Source organism: Staurois parvus, unplaced genomic scaffold, assembly GCF_062004578.1.
Source record: "Staurois parvus isolate SC_StPar_1 unplaced genomic scaffold, SC_StPar_1.0 ptg000818l, whole genome shotgun sequence".
NCBI lineage: Eukaryota > Metazoa > Chordata > Amphibia > Anura > Ranidae > Staurois > Staurois parvus.
This window is the reverse complement of record NW_028318614.1, coordinates 10323192-10350168: the sequence shown is the minus strand read 5'-3', so window position 1 is coordinate 10350168 and position 26977 is coordinate 10323192. Positions and strand designations below refer to the sequence as shown.

The 26977-nt window shown below is 40.7% G+C and overlaps 1 protein-coding gene across 1 annotated transcript; it reads left to right on the top strand.

Annotated features, from left to right (window-relative positions):
- The first annotated feature begins 18405 nt into the window (after positions 1-18405).
- Positions 18406-26691, top strand: IFITM5 (interferon induced transmembrane protein 5). The gene is made up of 2 exons (XM_089655051.1): positions 18406-18764; positions 25798-26691. The coding sequence occupies exons 1-2, from the start codon at positions 18579-18581 to the stop codon at positions 26017-26019; spliced, it is 408 nt and encodes a 135-aa protein (XP_089511177.1). The 5' UTR covers positions 18406-18578; the 3' UTR covers positions 26020-26691.
- The last annotated feature ends 286 nt before the right edge of the window (positions 26692-26977 follow it).

Genomic DNA, 26977 nt, shown 5'->3' with positions numbered 1-26977 from the left:
GACACTGTACTGCACTGGTGACAGTATGTAAAAAAAAATAGCAAAAATCCCTTTTTTAATTTCTTCATTTCTGAGAAATTATGACAAAAAAATTACAACTTTAAAAAAACTCGCCATGCCTCATGAAATACGACGGACTGTCTACTTTGCAAAAAGGGGTCATTTGGGGGTTATCTGTACTGTTCTGACATTCTTGGACCTCAAGAAATTAGACTGGCCGTCAGTACTTCAGGATTGATCAATTTTCAGATATATCCCATAGTTTGTGAACTCCTTAACTTTCCTACAGACTAAATAATACTTCCTAATTTGGGTTATTTTCACCAAAGAAATGTAGTAGAATACATTTTGGCCTAAATTTATGAAGAACAATTATTTATTTGCAAACTTTTATAACAGAAACAAAGAAAAACGTGTTTTTTTTTTCAAAATGTTTGGTCTTTTTTTGTTAATTTAGCAAAAAATGAAAACCCCAGTGGTGATTAAATACCACAAAAAGAAAGCTCTAGTTGTGTGAAGAAAATGATAAAATTTTAGTTTGGGTACAATGTTGTATGACCGCGCAATTGTCATTTAAAGTGTGAGAGCGCTGAAACCTGAAAATTGGCCTGGGCAGGAAGGGGGTAAAAGTGCCCAGTATAGAAGCGGTTAAGGTAATATGGTTTTGGGTTGGCCTCACAAAGTATTGAAATGGTTCTATATGTAAATAATATGTATATGTTCACAAACATTATTAGGAGACTAGTGGTGTCTTTGTCTTTTGTGACTCATGCGCTCAAACTTGGATGGTTCAGTCCACACATGCATGGATGTCACAACCAAATATTTAATTTGGCTGATCTGATCATTCATATTGTAATAATAATTGTATGGGCAATGTTTTTGCTTGACATTTGATCATCATGATGAACATGAAATAGCTATGAATATAATCATATAGTTGTATAATTCATATATTGCTATCTTCCCATCTTTGTCCTGAAGAAGTGCAGTTTTATGCCCAACAAGCACATCAAGGTTCTCTTCAGATGCCATCATCATGCAACACTAAGAAAACTAAATTCTAAAATTATTTCTGCTATGTTGTATAATTGGATTGTAGAAAGAAAGATCTAACAATATATGAATATTCTATACCAATGTAGCACTACCCCCTTAGAAGTTGCTGAATTGTTGTCGTTCCCTGTGGATCTGGACCCCACTCTGACAGCCCAACCCCTGCTGACACCATAGTACACTCTTAACTGAAATAAATCACCACCAGAAAGTGAATTCACACACGGATTGAAGTAGACTAATAAGAGGTTTATAGCAAGCTTCAGTATGGTTTGGTTACACAGCATGAACAGAACTGGGATGTGTAAAATCGATCGTTACATTTGTTGATTTGAACTTGGGTAAAAGACAACACTTATCACAGAATTTCCATTAGTATTAGCAGACCTGCTTTTCAGAAACTAACCCAATACCTTCAACCTGAGGTGGTCTTACAGTCCCAAGTGAGCAGCTAGGATTATCAAACAGGTAAACTAGCTCACTTTGGGCCCTCAGGACCTGATGGCAAGGAGATTTTAAGGAATTAAGGAAAAGAGCTCTTTACCCCAAAACAACCAATGTTCTTTAACCACTTGCCCTCCGGAAGATTTACTCCCCTTTGCGACCAGGCCATTTTTTTGTTATTTAGCACTGCGCTATTTCAACTGGGAATTGCGTGGTCATGCAACGCTGTACCCAAACAAAATTTGTATCCTTTTTTCACATAAATAGAGCTTTCTTTTGGTGGTATTTGATCATCACTGGGTTTTTTTATTTTTTGTGATACGAATGAAAAAACACTGAAGATTTTAAAAATAAGATATTTTCTACTTTCGTTACAAAAAATATTCAATAAACTCAAAATTAGTTATACATTTAGGTCAAAATGTATTCTGCTACATGTCCTTGGGAAGAAAAAAACTAATATGTGTATATTAATTGGTTTGTGTGAAAGTTATACCATCTACAAACTATGGTATGTATATTGGAATTTACGCAGCTTTTACTTTCTGACTGCCTATCACATTAAGGTGCTAAAATGCCAGGGAAGTACAAACACCCCCAAATGACCCCTCTGTGGAAAGTAGACACCCCAAGGAATTTGCTGAGAGGCATGTTGAGTCCATGGAAGATTTTATCTTTTTGCCACAAATTTTTGAAAAATTACAATTTTTTTTTTTTACACAGATTTGTGACTTAAATGTTATATTGCTCACGTATGCCATGGCTATATGTGGAAAACACCCCAAAACACATTCTACTACTTCTCCCGAGTATGGGGATACCACATGTAAGAGACTCTTTGGCAGCCTATCCACATACAGGCCCCTAAAATCCAATGACCATTTTCAGGCTTTCAAAGGGCATATTTCCTCACTACTTATCACAGTTTCGGAGGAACTGAAATGCCAGGATAGTACAACCCCCCCAAATGACCCCTTTTTGGAAAGTGAACAATCCAAGGAATTTGATAAGAGGCATGGTGAATATTTTACAGATATCATTTTTGTCACAGGATTTTGAAAAATAAAAATACATTTTGTTTTCTTTCTTCGTTTTCCAAAAACTTGTGGCAACAAAAGAGATCTGCAAAATACTCACCATGTCCCTTATCTTGGAGTGTCTACTTTCCAAAAAGGGATCATTTGTGGGGAGGGTGCTTCTACTATCCTGGCATTTCAGGGCCAACACTAGAAGCTTATACCAAAAATAATATTCCCCCTGCAAGCAGCAATTTTTACAAATGTAATATTCCTTTAAGGCGCTAGTCACTAGTGAATCTAAAGCAGCAAGTGACCAATCTAGAAAAAGTGCTTGTTGGCACAGGGCAGCTCTTCTTTGGGCTACAAGATTTTTTGCACAATAGGGAAAAGGCCTCCTTAGCAAAGTGAATTGATGATGATGGTGACACAGCGGTGGTTCGGCCTGTGGACTGTCTGTCCTGCTATTAGGTCTGATGATAAGGCTGTGCTAAATGTAGTCAGACAACAGTGGCTAAAGGAACTAGTCTGCAACTTCTAATAACATGTGCAATGTTCACAACAGTATGCAGGAAAATAGCAAAGGTGGAGCTGGTATCAGTGTTCCCTGTCCTTGATAATGCTTGGGACTCTCTCATCCGAGGGATGGTGTCTGGCGAATTTTGGCAGTCTTTCTCTCTCCTTCGATAAGGCCTGCACACACTCTCCGGTGCCACCTGCAGTATTCCGTTTGCAAGGTCAGCGATCAGCAGAGTCCCCTTGCCTCCTCTCTTCCCATGGCCTGGCCAGGTCCACCCGCAGTCAATGCACTCCTCTCTCTAGATCTCTCCCCTCTCACTTCTTGTCTCATCTCCTGGGCTTTCATATATATACGCCCACACGCCAGCTTCTCTGGGAAATGTAGTTCTTTACTAAACTGTTCCTTATCAAAGTCCTGTGTTCCATGGGGTTCTACAGAGTGTGAATGCCACTGTTCTGCAGCACACTAACATCCTGTATCCACTTGTAGCAGGGTGTTACACCAGTACTGTACTTTATATATCAAAATGTATTGTATTGATAATAAAATATATAGATTTTATGAAAACCTTGTTGGATAGTTTTGACAGTACCCGTGGCCCTATGTTGTTTTTTTCTGTATATATGATATGTCATCACCTGTTATTCTCAGCAAGACTTCTGCTTCTGATGGCCAGCTTACTAAGTAAGCCAAGTTATGCAGTTCTACCACTTCATAAGTGTTATACAAATAATACCGACTGAAGTGGGAGCTATTAGCCACTATTAACTAATCACAATTCACTTGAAATGACTTGTAAAACACAACTTTCAGTGTACTATAAAACACCTGAGTGTTTGGACTACAGTATTCAGGTAGAGCTGTTCAAACTTGATGTTCACAACTTCCTATCACTGCTAGGACAATAGATAAACTAGCGGCAAGGCTTAAAGTGTTACTAAACCCACAACAGTAAAATCAGTCTGTATATGCAGTAAAGCATGCTTGTTATACTCACTGTGGAACCTAAGGGGTTAATCCTCTGCATTGTGTAAAAATGCTGTTTGATTCTGATTGCTCTGTTCCTCCCCTTGTTTAAGTGACCACCCCTTATATCCTGATAAGACAGACTGAGTGGTAGGCATTTTGCACATTCTTAGTTTGGTGTCTATTGCTAGAAATAATTATTTTTTCTTGGGAGAGTGCATGTGATCAGCACAGGGCCAATCAGCACTGGTCAGAGGTCAGGAGTTTTGCATCCTCCTAGAGCAGAAAGAAAACTCCTCCTACAAGTTTTAGCTAGTGCTCTGCTGAACACTGATAGAAGCCACAAGACTGCCGTAACTGCTGATGAGAAAAGGTATTTAGCAGTTATATTTACTAAAATAATTGCACTTCCATGTTCTGTGCACTGTGGGAGACCAGATATAGTAAAAGCAGGGTTTTGGGTTTAGTAACACTTTAAAGATAAAGTGTAGCTAAAGTAAAAAGAAAACTGTAAAATCAGCACAAGAGACATAACTGAGCCCTTATTCACACATGAGCAAAAAATCGTGGGTTTTTGAGAACGCTTACAAAACGTGCAACAAACACGTGTCGTGTTTGCAGTGCCATTCATTGTTAATGGCACCCCAAATATGACAAGCAGACATGCAACAAATGCATGAAACTGCTTGGTTAAAATACATACAAAGTTCAATGTTTGAAAAGCTATAGGAGCTATTTTTGTAGCACGTAGGGCAGTCCATTGAAATCAATAAGCTGCCAATTCGTGTGGGAAAAACACATATGGATTCACAAATGCCTACATGTGAATGCAGCCTTACAGCCAGTGAGATGGGTCCTTTGTGCTGATTCCTCTCCTTACAATACAAATCCTGTTCATGCCCCAACCCCTGAACCATAGTGTTCCAGTGTGGCAGTGGTTAATGCAACTAAAGGGTTGTCACAGGCTGTCACCAAGAGATCCAAACTATGCTTACTTTTTCCGCCCAGCTTTTCCATTCATAGAAGCTGTACTGTAGCTTACATGAACAAAATAGAATCCATGATTGGAGGGTGGAGACCTATCAATCACACACTTGTCTTCCATTCAGACATCCTGTGATGATTTTTTTTTATCTTTTTTTTTTAATAGAGTTAACAAAGGTTAAAACAGTTGTAAACCCTTACATATACCCAATGCAGAGACTGGCCTCAGCTGATACACAGAAATGATAAAAATCCTCCTACATACTGTAAGTTGTACCAGTCTATTTGCAGTCTTTTCTTCTCTACATTAAAAGTGCTGAGTTTATAAACTTGTCTGAGCTTTCAGAAAGCAGGGGGCAGGGAGCTGAAGTTTCACTCTACACAGCTCAACACACACACACACATCTTACAGGGATAGAGCGGAGGCTGTCAATCTGCTGGAGGTCCCACCCCTGTCACCATGATAATTTTGGTGTCAGGAAAACTTGTCAGAAGTGATTCATGGAGATATCAGAGGAACAAAGCAGCAGGCAGAAATGACACTTAGTACTCTTAATTGAGACAAGTACACACTATAGAGGGATATGCTTTGTTCATATTTAATGTCTGAACTTTACAACCACCTTAATACCCCTTTTAAGTTTTATTGTGAAATGTGAAAGGAACCCCTGTGTATACATGCATGCAGTTTATACAGTACATGGATACAGATAACAATAAACATTTGACAGAAGTCTTTTCCTTTTCCCTGTCATTATGGATTTTCCCTTACTTCTTGTCTCAAACTGTGTGCACAGTGCCAGTGATTGTGTGAGATGGGGAAACAGCTCTCATTGTTTGAACACTGTGTGCAGTAAATTATTGTGTGGAGTAAATTGATGTTTTGACTGACATTCTGCAGTTTAGCCACAAGATGTCATTGTTTTTCTAACACAGGCTCAGACTGCATAGATATTTGTATATTCATAAGAGGTGGAGTTTTTTGACACAGAGAGTTGAGAAAACAGGAAGAGGAGACTGCAGCCATGTTTTGGACGATGCTGAATGAGCGGGCCTTGTGAGCTGAGAATCCGATGACATCCCGGTGTGGGAGCTTCCCTCCATGGCCAGAACTGAAGCTGGGTGAAGCTGATCGTGTCCAAGACCCTAATCCTGTTCAGAGAAAGGAAGATTGCTGCCAGTAATGCTGATGAGAGCAGAGGAACTCTGCCTTATTCTGCTATTCTCTACTCAGTTGGTTTCTTCTTGATTTTATATTGTTTTCCTTGATTTTCTTGAGGATCTTTGTTCGAGATCTCTCTGTGTCCCTGTCTCCTTTTCCTCACCCTTTTCCCCCTCTCTCACCCTCCTCCCCCACCCCTTTTTTTTTCCCATCCTGATTTCCTCTGTCCCTTTCCTATATCCTGTCTCTTATCCTACTTAGCTCACCCTATCCATCCATAGGTTTGTCCATTGGTTTCCCATATCCTCAGGTGCAATATACCGGTAGTAACTTATCAGTGTGGTGCCTGAATCTTTGTTCGAGTCCCTTTTCCCTCCTCTTTTTTAGTGGTACATGAGCAACCTTTGGTAACCCGGTTCTTTTTACTGCTTTTACAGGTGGTTGTATATATACTAGACCTTGTCCTCAGGCACCTCGGGTCAAGATATTGTAGCTGCATAACTGCTTTATTATGCTGTTGTTTGTACCTGTTTTTACCATAACCTTGATAGTTTATCTTTGTATCCTCTTATTTTAGTGCTACTTCATCAAGGGTTCTTATCTTCTGTATACTTTGCACTGTGCAATCTCTGGCTTTTTGAACAAGGAAAATATACAAATAAAGGAATTTAAAAAAACATGGAGCATGATATTGGTGCACAGGACACATCTCATTGCTAATGTAAAGGACATATACAGAGAAAAGAGTGGGTGAAAGGGTTAATGTGAAGGTCACATACAGTGGGAGGATGGAGATGAGAAGCTTAACGTGCAGGATGTTCAGGGTAAGGGAGGTGAAACTGTTAATGTACAGGCACCACAGAGATAGGATGGAAATAAGATGTACAGCTCACTCTCAGTGGAAGGTGAAAGGGTAAAAAACGATCATAAAAATTATCCTTCCTTTCCTTTTTCTGTTGTGAGAGGAAGCGGAGGGCTCTCAAATGTAAACTGTAGCAGTGTTTACATTTTTTATTGCTGTGATTGGTCATCACAGTGATCACAAGGTAGAGAGTCACTCAGATTGGCTCTGTCCATTTTACCTGTGATCTGTATTGTCTGATAATAGCACAGTTGTAAGCTGTGTACCGGGGTGGGCTCCCCAGGATACAGTGAAGTCACGAACGAGGAAAGCAACCCCAACACCAGCTTTTGCCACAACAGAATTTTACTTAGATATGGCAAATAAACACAACCACAAATGCTGGAAACATACAATAAACTTACATACACCCAGCCCAAAGAGACAATGACGGATAGGCACCCGCTTATGACAGATGTTTTCCAGTTCCGTCAGATGGCAAAAAATCACCAGAGAATGGGAACATTGTCGAACAAATGTAAAAGTTGTAGATTGTTCCAAAAGTCTAGCGGGGGGTCCGCGGTCGTCGATAGAGCAGAGGGGGCAAGATTGCCATTGGGATCCAGGAAGTCACAAAGATGGAGGTGCCCGGTTGCAGCCAAGCGTTGTGATTGGGGGTTGTCCAATCCCAGTTGAAATTCTGAATTCCCTAGAACAGGGATCATAGGGGAAGGCAACGGAGAAAGGGAAGAATTACGAAAAATCTTGCGAGAGACCAACAACGTTCAATTGACCAACAATTGCCTCTACATGGCAATGCCAGTCCACTAACCTCATTAAGTGGGCCACTCTGTAGTAGGCTCGGAAGTCCGGAAGACCCAACCCACCCTGACGCTTGGGAAGATGTAAGAGCCAAAGCTGGAGACGAGGTTTCCAATGTGACCAAATGAAATCTCAGAAGAGAGCATGAACCTTTTTAAAAAAGGAGGGTAGCAAGCAAATGGGGAGAACCTGAAGGATGTAAAGGATCTAAGGGAGCAAAGTCATTTTGAGCGCATTACAGCGCCTGAACCATGTGAGTGTAAGTGAATGCCAACATATCAGATCCAAACGGATGCACTGCAACAACGGTTCAAAGTTGGCCAAGTAGAGAGCATCCTGGTCAGGAGTAGTATGGACTCCCAAGTAACAGCTGGAATCAGTGGCCCAGTGGAAGGGAAACAAAGGGCAAAGGTGTCTCACCACTTCCTGTGGTACTGAAATAGTGAGGGCTGTGGATTTGGATATGTCTGAAAATATGAAAGGGACCTGAATTCACGAAAGGCATTTAGTAGGGTCGGCAGAGATTAAAGTGGGTCAGTTAGGAAGAATATCAAATGCTGCTTCTTTCTGGGTCCCTGAGGCCTTGACGTAGCCAGGGATACCAGACTCCCATCTGATTTTGCAGAGGAAGGGGTCCAACGAGAGCACAAAAATCAGGGGGGAGAGCGGGAAACCCTGGCGAGTACCATTGGATATCTCGAAAAAGTCAGATCTAGTTTCGTTGAACTTAACAGCAGCAGATGGGCAGGTAGAGAGAGAGGAGATCCAGGATAGCATGGCTGGCCCCAGGCCAAGATGTTGTAAAGTAGCTTGGATAAACTGCCAGTTGAACCTGTTAAAAGCCTTCTCTGCGTCTGCAGACAGCAAGAGAACGGGTTGACGCATGTATTAGATTAAGAACTCAAATAGTGTTAGCTCTCGGTTCCTGTAAGGGAATGAAACCCGCCTGATCCTGGTGTACGAAATATGGCAGATGTGGGAGTAGTCTATTGGCCAAGATCCTAGCAAATAATTTCAGGTCTGAATTAAGCAAGCCTATTGGCTTTTAACTCCCACATCTGGCTTATTGGAAAATTCATACATAGAGCGGTGAGCCCATGTGAATTTTTGCTTTATTTTAAGATAGAGAAGAGACCGCAAGTCTTCCTGAACTCTAGAGAATTCATGGTAGGTGGCACGTGCTAACGTCGCTTTATGGGAACTTTCAAGTCTACGCAAATCGTTCAGGAGAGTATCAATCTGGTGGGAGCGTTCCCTTTTAAGGCGTGCGCTGATACGAATCAGCAGGCCTCGAATCACTGGTTTATGAGCTTCCCACACTACTAATGGATTGTCCACAGAATCGCAAATGACCGCAAAATATTCCACAAGAGCCGCCGGCACTGTGGCACAAGTGTCAGGAGAATGAAGAAGGGATTCATTTAGCTTTCATGAAGGTGGATCTCGCACAGTCGAATTTAGCTTGAAGATGAGGTGAACTGGAGCATGTTCAGAGAAGGAGATAATATAAATTTGCGCCAAGACAACAGAGGGAAGAGCCTGATGGGAGATCAGAAGATAGTCCATGCGAGAGTAGGTATGATGGACCGGGGAAAAGAACGAGTAGTCTCGACCTTGAGGATTCAACAATCACCACGGATCAACTAACCGCAGAAGTTGCAGGCCTCCCATCAGACGTCTGAGGCGTGCATACGATAAATGGGAGGAATCCCGGGAGACATCTAATAAAGGGTCCATAGCAAACTTGAGATTTCCGCCAAAAATTAAGGTTCCTTCAGCAAAATTCAAGAGGGTTGGTAACAAGTCTTCTAGAAATTGGACCTGGTCAACATTTTGGAAATAAACATTTACAAAAGTGAACAGCACATCCCAAATCATCCCTTTCAGCAAGAGAAACCAGTCCAACGGGTCCGAGTGCACCGAGCCACATGACCAAGGCACAGAGTTGCCTATCAGGATACTGATTCCCTTCGATTTAGAAATAGGTGAGGAGCTATGATACACCCAAGGGAAGTCCCTGTTGGTTAATTCAGGGATATGATCACATTTGAAATGCGTTTCTTGTAGAAAAGCGACCTGAGTCTTACTTTTCCTGATCAGCCAGAAGCCGTGAGTGTTTCCCTGGAGTGTTGAGATCCCTAGTATTCAAAGTGGTTATCTTTAGTAGGCCCATGATGAAACGGAGAGACACCTCCCCTCCACAGATAAGCATTTATGTGTCCCTCAGAAGCTCCTGTATGATAGAGATGGACCACAGAATGAAACAGTGAGACCCCCAAGAATAAGGGAGAGTAAAAGGAGAGACAGAAAAAGAGGGGTGAAAGGGAAGGGAGGGAGGAGAAATAGAGCAGAGAAGGGAAAACGAAGACCAAAAGCGTAAAGGGGAAGTGAAAAAGAAAAAGAAGGGATTAGGAGAACAAGGGTAATCAGTGAGAAAAGAAGGTAAGGTATGTGAAGTGGGAGAATGAGATACATCTACAATTGAAGTCAAATCTAGGGTCTCTAGGAGAGTGCAGGGAGCACTCCCACAAGCAGCCACCCTATGGGGGGTTCAGAGCCTTTACAGGCGAGCGAAGCCCAAAAAAATTGTTGGAAAAGCAAAAAGTTAGGGTAGAGAAGAAGTGTGCAGGTTTGCCCCAGTAGTGGCCTCTGGAATCCCCCTCAGAGGTTGTTCTGTGATTCTTCACATCATCCAGGCGGAGATGCACATCTATGAGATGGCGATGGAAGGTCTACTGGTCGGCTTCCATGGTGGACAATTTAGTGTCAGTAGCAGTGGAGGAGATTTTGGGTCTGTCACCCTTTCTTCCACAGTGTCAACTTGTTGGTGGAGGTCGTGAAGTTCACAGGAGAGGGCATTACCAATTGAGGTGGCCATAGCCTGTAGATCCTGTTTAGTAGGAAAGTCCGCCATGAGGTCACTGATAGTCCCCGCCACTGGGCCGTTTGGTTCCCCTTCCCGATCAGAGTGTAGTGGAGAGTGCCCAAGGGGGAGAGAAGGTGACAGGATCGGAGATACCGGTCAGGGGTTTGCAGAAACCCCCACATCGGAGAAGGTACTCCCTGGTTGTGCTGATTTTTTTAGTGGAGGCCAAGCCGGTGGTGCTGGGACCTGGCAGTGTGGAGAAGAGGAAAAGAAGTGCTGGTGGAGAAAGTAATGAGTAATTTCACCTCCCCTGGCGTTCTTGGTGGTCTGCTGGGGTTTTCGGTCCCCCGGCATAAGAGAACAGCCGGGCGGTGAGGCTCTAATAGCAGGTTGTCTGTCCTGGTCCTTGCAGAGCTCCGAGAAGAGCGTCCTCATGCCGCCATTGTCAAGCCAAGCCCCCACGCTCCATGTTTTAACCCCATCAATACCAGCATGTTTCTTTATTGCCAAAAAATTGTGGCAAAAAATCGAGATCACCTTGAGTTGTCTACTTTCCAAAAAGGGGTAATCTTATCAGTATTTGCACTGTTCTGGCACTTATATTTGGTATATTTTATAACAGAAAATAAAAGAAACAAATTGTTTAATGTTGCTCTTCTTTCCTTTATATAGTAGAAAAGCACTGTGTTTTAAATACCATATCATACCATCTCAAAGATTGATTCAAAAATAAACTGGGTACAGTGTTGCATGACCTAGTAATTGTCTGTCACGATATCAGAACACTGAAAACTGACAAATGGACTGGAAATGATTGGTACACAGACTAGTACTCAAGTGGTAAGCCTATCAAACAAAATGTGCTCTCATATATAAAAAAAAAAACACAGGTAACAATGAGCAAAACAAATACATTTTTCATTTCATATGCCCATTCTCAATACAAGTTATCCTATATAATATTATGTTTTATTAATATGCATACATATATGTATATACTATACTAATATGTACACTGCTCAAAAAAATTAAAGGAACACTTTGAGAACACATCCGATCTCAATGGGGAAAAATATCATGCTGGATATCTATATTGATAAAGATGGGTAATGTGTTAGGAACGTAAGGATGCCCTATCGTTTGATAGAAATGAAAATTATCAACCAACAGAGGACTGAATTCAAAGACACCCTGAAAACCAAAGTGAAAAAAAACGATGCAGCAGGCTAGTCCATTTTGCTGAAATTACATTGCAGCGACAACATCGGGGAAGGCTCCCAATGCAACATATGGTGTCCTGGGGTATTCCCTCCCAGATCTAGACCAGGGCATCCCTGAGCTCCTGGACAGTCTGAGGTGCAACCTGACAGCATTGGATTGGCTAAAACATGATATCCCAGAGGTGTTCTATTGGATTTAGGTCAAGCAAGCATGGGAGCCATACAATGGTATCAATTACTTCATCCTCAAGAACTGCCTCAAAACTCTTGAACCCAAGACCCAATGCATCAGCGTACGGTCTGACAATGGGTCCAAGGATTTAATCCGATTCCTAATGGTAGTCAGGGTGCCATTATCTAGCCTGTAGAGGTCTGTGCGTGCCTCCATGGAAATGCCTCCCCAGACCATTACTGACCCACCACCAAAACGGTTATGCTGAACAATGTAACAGGCAGCATAACATTCTCCATGGCTTCTCCAGACCCTTTCACGTCTGTCACATGTGCTCAGGGTGAACCTGCTCTCATCTGTGAAAAGCACAGGGTGCCAGTGGCAGACCTGCCAATTCTGGTGTTCAATGGCAAATGCAAATCAAGCTCTATGGTGCCGGGCAGTGAGCACAGGGCCCACTAGAGGACATTGGGCCCTCAGGCCATCCTCATGAAGTCTGTTTCTGATGGCTTGGTCAGAGATATTCACACCAGTGGCCTGCTGGAGGCCATTTTGTAGGGCTCTGGCATTGCTCCTCCTTGCAAAGGAACAGATACCGGTCCTGTTGATGGGTTAAAGACCTTCTAAGGCCCTGTACTTCTCTCCTAGAGTAACTGCCTAGAATCTCCTGGACTCCTGGAATCTCCTCCATGCTCTTGAGACTGTGCTGGGAGACACAGCAAACTTTCTGGCATTGGCAAATATTGATATGCCATCCTGGAGGAGTTGGACTGCCTCTGCAACCTCTGCAGGGTTCAGAAAAGATGAGTAGGAAAAAATGAGTGGCCTCCACCTGTAAAACCATTCCTGTTTTGAGGGTCGTCTCATTGTTGCCCATCTAGCGCACCTGTTGTTAATTTCATTAATACCAAAGCAGCTGAAACTGATAAACAACCCCCCTAGCTACTTAACTGACCAGATCAATATCCCAGGAGTTTAATTGACTTGATGGTATACTCTGATTAAAAAGTGTTCCTTTAATTTTTTTGAGCAGTGTATTATATGCATTATTAGACTTTGAGAGAGTCTGTGGAGTGGTTGGATCATTGTTAGGGCTGAAGGTGCCCCTGGTTTTTGTAGCTGCAGGTTCCTTAGCTATAAATCTGGCCTTGGCTCTAATGCACTCCTTCTACACTTCAATGTGGGCCAGGGAGGACACCAAGCCAATGACTATGATGACCAATACTGATGTGGTAGTTGGCAGATTAGAAAAGAATTATGAAAGCCACAAGGGCATAGGGGTTAGTTAATCCACAATAAACTCACTGATGAGGGTATACATACCTAAAACATAATTATGCCACAAAAAAATTATCGGCTGTAAAGGACAGACTGAAAGAAGTAGGTATTAAACATTTACCCATTCAAAAACTATTAATTACAAAAATGCGATAAAAATATTAGACAATTTAGTAAGAGAAATACAAACCCCAATACCTTCCAACAGTGCAGTATTGTCAACTCTTCATAATGACATGTCATTCTGGCCTACAAGAGCTGGATGCACAATGCAAATAATATGAATTTGTTAATAGCTGAACACGTTAGAGTTTGATTTCAGAATAAATGGCTACATATACTGTACGTATGATATCTATATGTGTGTCTAGTTGTCAAGGTCATACCTTTCCTCAGGTCTTGTGCTGCTCCATGTGCTGGCATCCATCTTAGGTGTCTGAAAAGCTTTGTGGGATCCTTTATGCTTTCAGCCCTCTGCGGCTCCTCCCCCCGGAGGTGGCGGCTTATCACATATAAGTCTGCTGTTTGTAGCTGTCCATTGCATTCGTGTCCTGTCTGTTGCACAGCAGCAAGCCCCTGTTTAGTTTCTCATTGCTCTCCTGGATACCGACTCAGCTTTGGCAAGACTCCTTCCTGGCTTCTGACCCCGGCTCTGGTGACCATCCTTCCTGGCCTCTGACCCCAGCTCATGCGACCATCCTTCCTGGCTTCTGACACCGGCTCGGCGATCATCCTTCCTGGCTCCTGACCCCAGCTCTGGCAACCATCCATCCTGGCTACTGTTCTACCAAGTCATCCGCTGTTGTTGTTGGACTTGCATAGACTGTCTTGTTTTTGTATAATAAACCTACCTTTAATTGCACCTCCTTGTGTGTCTGGCTCCTCGCTCCCTGACACTAGTGTCATGTGAGTTATTCACCCCTTTGTCCTGTGCCTAGTAGGCCAGTATGCCCTCTAGTTCCTGGTTATCTAATGGGCTTATTTGCCCCCTTTTCTCTGGCCATATTAGTTAAAATTTATATATGCTTAATGGATCAACCTACCTCCCCTATTCCTTAGTATATGGCAGGTTAAAACCCCCTAATATTCCCAGTTGTATGATAATTTAACATGTCCATTAATTGCCTGGTATCCACTAGGTCAATGTCCTCTACCCTGGCCTTTCCCCTTTTCACTGCCATCTAGATGGATAATATTCTATATGTATGTTGTGTGAAAAACCCCACACATATCCCAAACACTAATGGGGTATGGACTGTTATTATTGCCATCACCACCATTTTCCCTGGCATCTAGTAGATTAATCCTCTATTATAGCCTGGAATGTGAAATAAGGCCCCTTATTTTTGCACACCTTCAATGGAGTAATAATCCAATTGTCTGATTAGTTAACATGTTTCATTTATAAATCGAGCTCTATTGGGCTCTGGACCCATTTTTGTCTGCTGCTGCCCTTAGTGGGTTAATGCCTTCTTATAGCCTGGTGTGATAATGTCCCCTTAATCCCAAGCCTTTAGTGGTTTGCCATTCTGTCTCATGTCATCTTGTACACTGTGAGATGTTTGTTCTAAAAACAGGATCATCTCCATTAGGGTAAGATAATTACTTTACAGCTACTAAATTATTCATTACTTTGTGCTACAAATACAGGAACTTACTTAATAGCTCCAATTTAGTTACAACAATACAATTAGGACTACAAAAGTTATACAGTAGCCAGTAGGCATAAACCCTTGCACTTCCATAATATGAACGCATATTTGAACAACATGAATTTGTATGTGCAGGGACGGCACTAATCCCAACAGCGCAGAAGAGTTGCACTGGCTAAAAATTTCCAGTCAACATCTTGCTAATTCTCCTGACAATGAGTCTGCAAAGTGTCTGTGTTCATTATTCTTGGCCAATGTGCTAAAAATGTTAATGTGTACTGGGTCAGGGGACATAAGGTCTAAGCTCACCTTTCTGAACATGTTACACCTGTATTTAGGCTGTAATATGTTCAGCATGAACTCCCCCCCCCCCCCATGACAGCGCCCCCCCCCCCCCATGTAAAACTTTTATCCCAAAAGGTAAAAAAACTATTTGCTGTAACTAATTAAAAAGTGTGAGATGGAGTTCGGCTTCAGTTTGTTATTTTATTCAGATCTGCTAATACAGTTGTGCTCAAAAGTTTGCATACCCTGGCTGAAACTGTGAAATTTTGGTATTGATGTTGAAAATATGTGTATATATATATATATATATATATATATCATGCCAAAAACTGTGTTTTACTTAGGGATAGTGGTCATAGGCAATAGGCATCCATTTATCATCACAAAGTTGTTTGGCTCCTTTTTAAATCAAAATGATAACAGAAATCACCCAAATGACCCTGATCAAAAGTTTACATACCCTGGAATGTTTGGCTTTGGTACAGACACACACAGATTAAAATGGCAATAAAAGTTAATCTCCCAGTTGAAGATGGCAGCCACAACTGCCAGAAGAATTGCTTGGGATACAAAGAAAAATCCACAGGTAACCTCAGGAGAAAAACAGGCTGCTCTGGAAAAAGACAGTGTAGTTGTTTCAAAAAACACAATATGACAATATTCGAACGAAAATGAGCTGCATGGTCGAGTTGCCAGAAAGAAGCCTTTAGTGTGTTAATGCCAAAAAAAAGCCTGGTTACTATATGCCTGACAACACCTTGACAGGCCTCACAGCTTCTGGCATACTGTAACCTGGAGTGGCAAGACCAAAATTGAGCTTTATGGTCACAACAACCATAAGCGCTATCTTTGGAGAAGGGTCAATAAGGCCTTTTGCAACAAGAATACCATCCCCACCATGAAGCATGGTGGTGTCTCATTGATGATGCACAGGGAATCTTGTGAAAATTGATGGCGAGATGAATGCAGAATGCTATCAGAAAATACTGGCAGACAATTTGCATTCTTCTGCATGAAAGCTGCACATGGGATGCTCTTGGACTTTCCAGTACGACAATGACCCTAAGCACAAGGCCAAGTTGACCCTCCAGTGGTTACAGCAGAAAAAGGTGAAGGTTCTGAAGTGGCCATCACAGTTTCCTAATATTAATATCATCAAGCCACTCTGGGAAGATCTCAAATGTGCGGTTAATGCAAGAGGATCAAAGACTTTTCATGACCTGGAGGAATGTTGCCAAGATGAATGGGCAGCTATACCACCTGCAAGAATTCGGGGGCCTCATAGACAACTATTACAAAACACTGCACACTGTCATTGATGCTAAAGGTGGCAAATACACAGTATTAAGAACTAAGGCTATGCAGACTTTTCAACAGGGAGCATTTCATTTGTTTACTTGTTGCCATGTTTTGTTTTTTTGATTGTGCCATTCTGTTATGACCAACAATTGAATATGTATCCCAAATGAAATAAAAGAAATGTTTTGCCTGCTCACTCATGTTTTATTTAAAAAGGGTACATACTGTACAGTATATTACCAATTATCCAGGGGCAAACTTTTCAACACAACTGTACATTTAACACTCCCACCCCACCCAAACTGACAATGCTGCTGTCTGTTGTGTCCTGTGCTCATTCCTCCAGAGTGTTGCCTCACTAATACAAGGGGTGTGTTACTGGCCAAATCACCAGGTAAAACAGATGAAAAAAGCCTAAAAAATAAAAAAAATTATGCAGCCACCACGTCTAATGATTGGTAAGCTGCAATATAATACATTTTTGCTTTTGGGTTTAATACTGCTGTAAGCGCAAATGCTCCTTCTCCTTGTTTCCAGGCGTGTTAGTACATTACGGTACATAAAAAGTAAAGGGAATCTGTCACTGCTTATTTGGGAAATAGTAGTAGGTTCTTCTGACAGCCAATTCCCTCATCCACGGATACTCAGCCTTATTACACTCCCCTGTCATGTATTAGAGTTGTGGGTCTAATCCATCTGTAAGTTCAGTTACTGTCACAGCTCACACGGGGTTAAAGAGGCCTTTTGCTTTTGCTAAAGTTCACATCAGGGTGCATTTCTACATGCTAATGAGAAATGATAGGACATTGATTTATTTTTACTTTACGTCCCTTTTTGCATCCACTTCATTGTCCCCCTGAAGGTACTAATGACGTAGTCCCAGCTGCACAGATACCCCTTTGGAAGGCAACACCACTAGTGCCTTCAGGGAGATCCCGTACCCGTGTCTTGTAAGATCTTGCAATATTCTCGTACTGCACATGCGTGAGTTAAAGCACATGCACCATACAGCATTAAATTAATTTGTTGATAAAATAAAAACAAATATTTTTTTTAAAACAGATGAATGTAACATCATACAGCTCATGGGTGAGACAAGGTGCGTGACATCATGCACTCCATCTTGAGCATACATCTTCAAAAATGGTGGACTGGGAGCAGGAGCACCGGCTGCACAGGAGTAGCCTTAGAAAGAAACCACAAAAAAGAAGGGCAGCATGGACATAGCTAAGTGTACTTATTTATGTACTCTCTTACATATTATTTCCATTTTCTTGCAGGACTAGGGGGTATCCTTTAATAACCTGCTCCCCTAGCCCACCTTATTTTCTATGCTCCTTTATACCTGGAAGTACCAGGTTTTCTTCAGGGGGCTCTGACAGATGAGTGGAGTGGCAGGAGAGAATGGGGATGGTGAGTATTAGTGAACTGGGTATGAGATCATTCAAGAAAATCTCTCATGTTTGCTGTTGAGTCTTTCATCGACTTACTAAGCTTACTAAAATAGAAGAATTTTTTGTCCATTGTATTTAAAACAAGCACCAGATTTTTGTAAACAATACCATCAAATTCTTTTGCAACAAAGTAGCCTTTTTTCAATTTTGGATACTTTAGACTTTATCTGTGTTGCATAACTGTTTTATGAACAAGTTCTAAAGGTGGTAAAATCTAGTTTAGGCAGGCCCAGCAAACATACACAACTTACAACCAAGAGGTAACCACAATGACTATGTACAGAAAAAGACCCTGTAATACAAGAAAGGAGGGAACAGGGCCGGTCTGCAGAGAGCTTTATAAAGAGGGCACGTGTGACAATCTGTCTCTTCCCAGACATCTTTCAGAAGTTTCTAACCTCCTTTCATGACTGTTTTCTGACTTTCTATAACCTGGTTTATCTGACTGTCTGCTTAGATATCTACATATAGAACACATCTTGTCATTGATCTTGTATAATTTAGTTTCTTAGCCTATTCTTTCTTCATCTTCTTCACTACTATGGACACCTCTTACCCCCGTGAAGATATATTTACATCACACCCAAATAAGCCAGCTAATTCTCACACCGTTGTCAATATAGGGGCCCCCGCAGCTCCAAGGGACCACTTATTGTGGTCTGTGTGTAACACTGTGTACCTGAATCTCTTCTGTCTTGGATTCATGGCGTTGGTCTACTCCGTCAAGGTAAGGAAAGGAAAAATAATCTCTTAATCTTGGCATCAGCCCAGAAATTATAAAGACCAGTCATAATCTTGTAAATGTCTTTGAAGAGTTGTTGCTACCTTTTATTATATTTTCAATATATATTTTTTATATATTTTTAATATATATTTATATATATTTTAAATTCTGTAATACTCATACTTTTGGAAGAGAGTTACTAATAACAAAAGAAAGTTGAATTAGAAAAAAGAAAATACAGTAGGGTTGATTTACTAAAGGAGTAGAAGATGCTCACGCATCAAAGTGAATGTTGGTAAAGGTAAAGCTGTGTTCATTCTGAACACCCAATCAAAAATTCTGCTTCCGAAAATTCTTTTGCATATGATTGGATAATTCAACCCGACATTTGCTTTGTTAGGGAAACAGCCTGATTTCTCTATGGGAAATTGCCTCCCATAGCTGCCTTAACTTAGTAAATAAAATTAAGCAATGATGACTTTGAATATTCAATCATGTGCAGGGGAAATAAACAGGGATTTGGATATACGTGATTGGATGTTTAAAGTAATTATGGCTTCACTTTATTCAATATATTTATTTATTTAATGAGCATTCTCTGCTGTTCAGTAAATCATTTTTATTTGTTCTGTCTGTACACTTGATGGGGTTGATTTATTAAAGTCAAATAGGTTGTTCACTTTGCAAGGGAATTTGCATTTTGCAATGGAATTTGCAGCAGAGCTTAACGAATGTCATGAAGCTCTGTGGATTTCCATTATCCAATCATGAGCAAGCAAAAATGCTTTTTTTATCTTCCTTTCATGAGATTGGGTATTCTGCAAGGTTGAATTTTACCACATTCACTAAGCCCTAAGGCAAATACCCTTGCAAAGCAACTAACCTATTTGCCTTTAGCAACTCAAACCCGATATATCACCACTGGTAGAAAGAAGAACCCCCGTTCTATTGAATTAATTCTTGCTTGTTGATATACATTAGAGCTTAGATCTTATTCACTTTTTTGGTCACTTAATTTTTCTCATATGTTATATGATTTGCTAACAGTCTTTTTAGAGCCCCAAATAATAATTGTATAATTATTTTCAATGTATAATTTCCAACCTAGTTGCAAAAATGTATGATGGTACAGAATTAAAGCAGTAAAATAGATTTGCTATTGACTATAACTTACTGGTAAACTGGAAAATGAATGTTATATGCCACTGTATAACATAGACTTTGTATTAATAATTTTAAATGGTGTCAGTCATGCCAGCTGTCCAGGAATTACTTTCTGAACAAAAGGATGTATTTAGAGCTGCAGTAAGAATGGTTGCCTTCTTCAGACAACAAAGTAAGCTGTTTTGGGAACAGATGCTCTTCAAAGCTTGAGTGAGAATATCATCAAAAATAATTTAGAGTCTATTAAAGTTTACTTTAAAATGGAAGTGGCCCTTTACTTGCTTTTATCCAACTTTTGGGGCATTATTCCCCCCACTGTCAGCAACAATGGGGCACTAGTCCTCTCACTGACACCAATGAAGGGACACTATTCCTCCTAATGACGCCAATGATGGGGCACTATTCTTCCCACTGACACCAAAAATAAGACACTATTTCTACCACTGTCACCAATGATGGGACACTACTCCTTATAATGACACCAATGATGGGGCACTATTCTTCCCACTGAGACCAATGATGGGGCACTATTCCTCCCACTGACACCAACAATGGGAAACTATTTCTATCACTATCACCAACGATGGGACACTATTCCTCCTAATGATGTCAATGACGGGGCACTATTCTTCCCACTGACACCAACAATAGGACACTATTTATATCACTGTCACCAATGATGGGACACTATTCCTCCTAATGACACCAATGATGGGGCACTATTCTTCCCACTGAGACCAATGATGGGGCACTATTCCTCCCACTGGCACCAACAATAAGACACTATTTCTAACACTGTCACCAATGATGGGACACTACTCCTCCTAATGACACCAATGATGGGGCACTATTCTTCCCACTGAGACCAATGATGGGGCACTATTCCTCCCACTGGCACCAACAATAAGACACTATTTCTACCACTGTCACCAATGATGGGACACTACTCCTCCTAATGACACCAATGATGGGGCACTATTCTTCCCACTGAGACCAATGATGGTGCACTATTCCTCCCACTAACACCAACAATGGGAAACTATTTCTATCATTATCACCAATGATGGGACACTATTCCTCCTAATGATGTCAATGATGGGGCACTATTCTTCCCACTGACACCAACAATAGGACACTATTTATACCACTGTCACCAACGATGGGACACTATTCCTCCTAATGACAGCAATGATGGGACACTATTCTTCCCACTGAGACCAATGATGGGGCACTATTCCTCCCACTGACACCAACAATGGGAAACTATTTTTATCACTATCACCAATGATGGGGCACTATTCCTCCCATTGACACCAATGATGGGGCACTATTCCTCCCACTGACACCAATGATGGGGCACTATTCCTACGCCAAATACCAATGCTGGGGCCCTGTTTTCTCCCACTGGTGCCAGGGCACTTTCTTCTCCCACTTACCACAGTTTGGCACCCCTAAAGTTTGAAGGACAGTAAAGTGTTTTTTTGTTTAGAAAGTTTGGAGACCCCTTGTCTAGTGGAAGGGGAGTGTTAGATGGGCTAGCAGATTTACGTACACTAAATAAATTGAAGTCAAACTCCAGCTCACACTAATACGCAGTTACAGCAAACAGTTTTGTTCCTTTTGAAATAAAGGTTTTACATAAATAAATAAAAGCTGACCATTGTAAGTATCCATGTCAGTGGCAAACGGTTTGTCTGAAACTTGTAACTGCTACATCTTGAAACCTGACAGACTTGCTGACAAGATCACCAGGTAAAAATAAAAAAAAGAAACCATGGAAAAATGTAACTAATACAGCCATCACATGTAAGAATTGGCAGGCTTCAATATAATAAATGTTTGGTTTTGGGTTTAAAACCAGTTTAAGAAAAATGACATATTTGGGTTAATATACTAAAACTGTAGAGTGCAAAATCTGGTGCAGCTGTCCATGGGAGCCAATCAGCTTCTAACTTCAGCTTATTAATTTAAGCTTTCACAATAAAACCTGCAAGCTGATTGGTTTCTATGTAGAGCTGCATCAGAATTTGCACTCTCCAGTTTTAGTAAATCAACCTCATTGTGTTTGTTGCTTGAATAATCCCACCTCTGTTCCATATCTGTACATTCTACAAATGTATTCTAGGCTTAAAAGGCGCACAAACAAATAAACACAAGCCTTGCGTGGACATTTTAGTAATAACAGACTGACAATGTGCTCCACTGAAATAGAGCAGCCCATAATTACAGGACTGGTTTATGCTCTGTTTTGTGTCTCTGCTACTTTGTGGCAATGTGTTTATGTAACCCAACAATTTACTGTCTTCTGCTATAGAATATTCCTCAGTTTTCCGGACACCTGACCAGTCACAACTGCCACTTAACAGAAACAGAGTAAAAGACTTCACTGGGTCTCCAGGATCCAATGGAGGAAGATTCACATCACTGTCATGTTATATGATAGGCACCACTTTTTTAGTTATAAGAAGAACTTTGAAAGAATACTGATCACCGCAATCAAACAAAGAAATGAATAAATGCATAGAATATATTACGTGCCATCCTCTCTAATGCATGAGCATAGTTCATCAATGGTCACATTAAGAAAACAGATGACAATATGAACCATCATTCAAGAACAATGTGCAGTCAACCATAATAACCACTTAGAAGTACCCTTCATGTTTACTATGTGGCTATAAATGAAAGGCATTATACAAGTAATTCACCTATATAGAACTCATTTATATAGACTGATCTAGATATTCATCTCATTTAATTGGAAACAACTTCTGATCATTATGACATTTTTACTTTGCAATAAGGAAAGCTAAGAGAAAATTCACCTTGCAAAGAATACCCAATGTTGCAAGAATAGTTTTTTTTAATTCTTTATCTATATCATCAAATTGCAAAAACATCAAAGCAAAGGTTCCCAGGTAAAGTGAAGAAGGGTTGGCCACACACCAGAGGAATGATGAAAAACATGCAAATGTTTTATTGATCCATAGGACACAGGCATGGCTGTCAACGCGTTTCACACGATCACATGCTTAGTCTTTGGTTATGACTAAGCACGTGATCTTGTGAAACGCGTTAACAGCCATGTTTATGTCCTGGTTCTTTTTGTACCCTATGGATCAATGTAACATTTGCACATTTTTCATCATTCCTCTGGTGTGCGGCCAACCCTTCTTCCTATTTTGCATGATATGTGGTGGCGAGTCCGAGTTTGCAGTTGTTCTGGTTTGATGCTGATCATTAACCTGAGCGGTATTTCCTCTGTCCATCAAAGTTCCCAGATACACATAGAAGGAGTATACTGTTGTCTCCCACATATACAAAGCGATGAATCAGTTGTTATCCAGAATGGTCATAGAAACAGTACAAGAAACCTTGAATATTTAAATTAATAATAATAAGAAAGTTCAAGTAGGCATAATAATTATTTAAAAAAAACAGAATTAAAAACATTCTTCGTCACTAAGCTATGTGAATATTCACTTTGCAAAGTTCACTTGGCTTAGTGAGTAATTTGAATCTGTGTTGATGTCAAACATCCAATCATGTGTGATCAAAAATCCTGTTTTATACCCAGCATATGAATGGGTATTCTTTGCAAAGTGTAATTTCACTTAGTTTTACCTCATTCGCTAAGTTAAGGTAAATTTTACTTTGTTGTGTGGAAATGTTCTTGCAATTTGAAAATGCAAATGAACCCTATAAAACATGCTCTAGTAAGTCAGCCCCATTACATTTAGTTATAGCAGGTGTAAACAGAGGCACACATTAAGAATTATTAGCAAATGTCTGTCTGTACACATCCTTGGCAAGCAGTAGCTGTACACCTGCGCTAGTTCTATTACCCATCTAACTTTCTACCAGACACTCAGTTTTGACAAAATGTATGGCTCCAATCACACCACACACAAATCGCATGTGATTTGTACAGGAATGCGGTGCGGTTCCTTTGCGAATCACATGGGATTTACCACACTGCTGTAGTGTGAACCCAGGCTTATAGCATGCATGTCTTTCTGAGATAAGATGAGATAAGATGGCAGAATACTCAAGAAAAAAAACAAACATTCATCCCTGACCACATGCACAAGCATTAGTTTAAAATGTGATTTTGTGCATCTCACCAAGCAGCAGTTATTCCATAATCACACATGAAAAAAGTACACCCTTTAAGCTAGGAATTGGAATTTGTATGAATCTAAATTTCCACTCTAAAGATTTTAAGCCAGTGCCCCCTTTTTTTTCTTATGATCAACTATGTGTGCTGTTATTCAGTTGTATTCTCTCCCCTCCAGTATCAGGTTGCAAGATTGCCATAGTGGCTGATCTGTCTCTTGTATAAGCTGAGGGCTGGTAACTTAAGCTATGTCTAGGCTTTGGAACCTCAGTTTCCTTAATCACCTCACTTTTCTCAGCCTATGAACAAGAAGAAAAGGGAAATCTCTCCTATGGACACACACAGGGCATTTAAAATCTGACAAAACAATGTCATTAATAAGGATACAAACAGATGTTCTAACCCTTTCCGGCTCTATCCAAACATGCTTGGGCTGGAGTTGGGTTTTAAATTAGACCTATGACTTCCCATAAAAAAAAAATATGTGACTATAAGTGTATCTACAACTAAATTTTTTTCTTGGAAGAAAGCATATACTCACAAACCAAGAGTCAAGTAAACAAACAAGGAACCAATGTGACAGTCCCAGCAAACGGTGGTCTTGAAGAAGGGTGTATGTTTCCCGAAACACGTCACATACCCCGTTGCAAGACCACCGTTTGCTGGGACTGTCACATTGGTTCTTTGTTTGTTTACTTGACTCTTGGTTTGTGAGCATATACTTTTGTAATTTTTAATAAATTCCCTTGTTATCGCGGCAATGCACGAGGAGAGTGCGCCCCTTTTTTGCTTTCTTCCAGTAATATCATGATTCCCCGATATTCAAAGGGCTGCACCTCAGCGAGTGACTGTCACTGTGTTCCTGGGATGCTCACAGACTTGAGCGCTGGTTCTGCTTTTTTTTTCTCTTGACATTTTACAGGTTTTTCTACCCTACAATGTCCTACAAAAACATGGTACACTTCCCAGTGAAGTCCACCTAATACAGCTTTCATGGGGCAACTATGCAGTCCTACTCCTGAATTCAAAGAAGAGTTGCCACTCTCATGTAGGCTGTGTCTATTTTACTACAGTGGGATGAAAAGATGTTGCGGGAGTGTGGCTATTAGCACTGTCACAGCTGATTCACTGTCTCTGTTGCCCAAACCCTCCCCCTGTGAGCTACAGTGTCTGCGAAGGGGAGCATGTGAGACACAAATAAAAGAGGATTTGGCTCAGTGGAAGGTAAAAAAAGGCTTTAGTCTTTATTATGAGGTTTGTTCATCCCATGTTATAGTGGTATTTAGGTTAAAAAAAAAAGGTCCCCCTGCAAGTTACCGACATAATATGCAAGTATGGACGTTGTCAGTGCTGACATGGCTTCTATCTTCACCCAGTCTTCCTTCTGGGTTCGCGGGCTGATTGAATGGCCAAGTCATAATGACGTAACTCCTGCGTATACTCTTGTGTGTTGTCCATTGAGAGCGTAGTGTGCATGCATTGGTGACGTCACTGGCTGCTACAGAAATGAATATCTCCTAAACTGTGCATACTTGGGAGATATTCACTGTACCTACAGGTAAGCTTTATTATAAGCACATCTGTAGGTACAAGTGACCAAGCGGTGTTTAGTATGGCTTTAACTGCGTTTGGTACTTGTTTAGTCTGTGATGCAGAAGCCTTAGGTTGTATTTTAACTAAAGTTGAGTGGAAGAATTACTGTTTTATGTAATTTATAACTTTGCAAGGAGTAATCCCATTCTTATCTCTTTATAGGCACGAGATCAGAAGGTACAAGGAGATGAACGTGCTGCCCGCATCTATGGCAGAAAAGCACGTTGCTACAATATCTTGGCCACTATATGGAATATCACCCTGCCTGTTATGCTGCTGGCTCTGTTCATCACAGGCATTGTGCATCTATCACAGGTTGTAAATGCTTCCCTTGACCTCTTCAACCTTCGAGGCTACATGGGCAGTACCGAAGATGACAAGTAACCCAAAATCTATTGTGTGAGAATTAAATCAGATGGGCAACAACTGTGTGTACTTTGACAAAACAATATATAAAATGTTAATGATACCAAACATTTCACATTACTGACCAGTCACACAGCCACCATGAACAGTCTGGCAGCAATCCTAGTATGCAGAAAAGTCCACATAACATAAAAAGAAGAGAAGACTTGAACATGTAATTTATGGGAAGAAAATATCTCACTTCTGTAAACAAAATCGCATAATTCATCTTCGGAGAAATCATTTTACAATGGATTTTGGGGAAATTACATTGACACATTTTGAAAGAAACTATGACCAGGAGATTGATTGTTTCATCTTTTTTTGTGCTCATAGATTTAGAATTGATGTTTTGATCAGTACAACAGAAAAGAGATCCATCAGAATGAGAGAACAGTAAAAAGAGCTAAAAACGTTCCTGATATTAACAATGAATTAAAGGCTATGTACTACAGATGTTATTTTTTATTAGATTGTAAGATCACAAGTACTACTAAAACATCAAACTAGCTATTGTATATTCAGAAATGTAGTTGGTCAATAGCACTTCAGATGCATACAAAAAGAACAGTAGTCTTAGTAATGTTATGTAATCAGTTTGCATATCATAGTTGGATTATAAATTAATTAAAAATAAAATAAATCAAAGACTTTTTGTAGAATCAATATTTTGGTAGAGTATGAGGCCTGGAAACATGGCCTAGGGGGCAAACACAATCAGCCAGCCCTTTCATAGTAGGGGCAAATTTCCATGTGCGTTAAAAGAAATGTACAACGCAAAGTGCACCATGGATCCTTACTGAGCCTTGGGCATGGTGAAATGTTCCCAAAGGACATGGTTTACTGTGAAACACCTTCTCATTTTCCAGCATTGACTTCCTTTGTGGCTCTTGGTGTTTGGTCACATGAAATCTCAGAGCTGCAAAGGAAATCACGG

Coding starts and splice junctions, on each gene's coding strand:
- IFITM5 (XM_089655051.1), top strand. CDS start 18,579: ATGGACACCTCTTACCCCCGTGAAGATATATTTACATCACACCCAAAT. Junction 18,765..25,797: donor CGTTGGTCTACTCCGTCAAG/GTAAGGAAAGGA, acceptor ATCTCTTTATAG/GCACGAGATCAGAAGGTACA.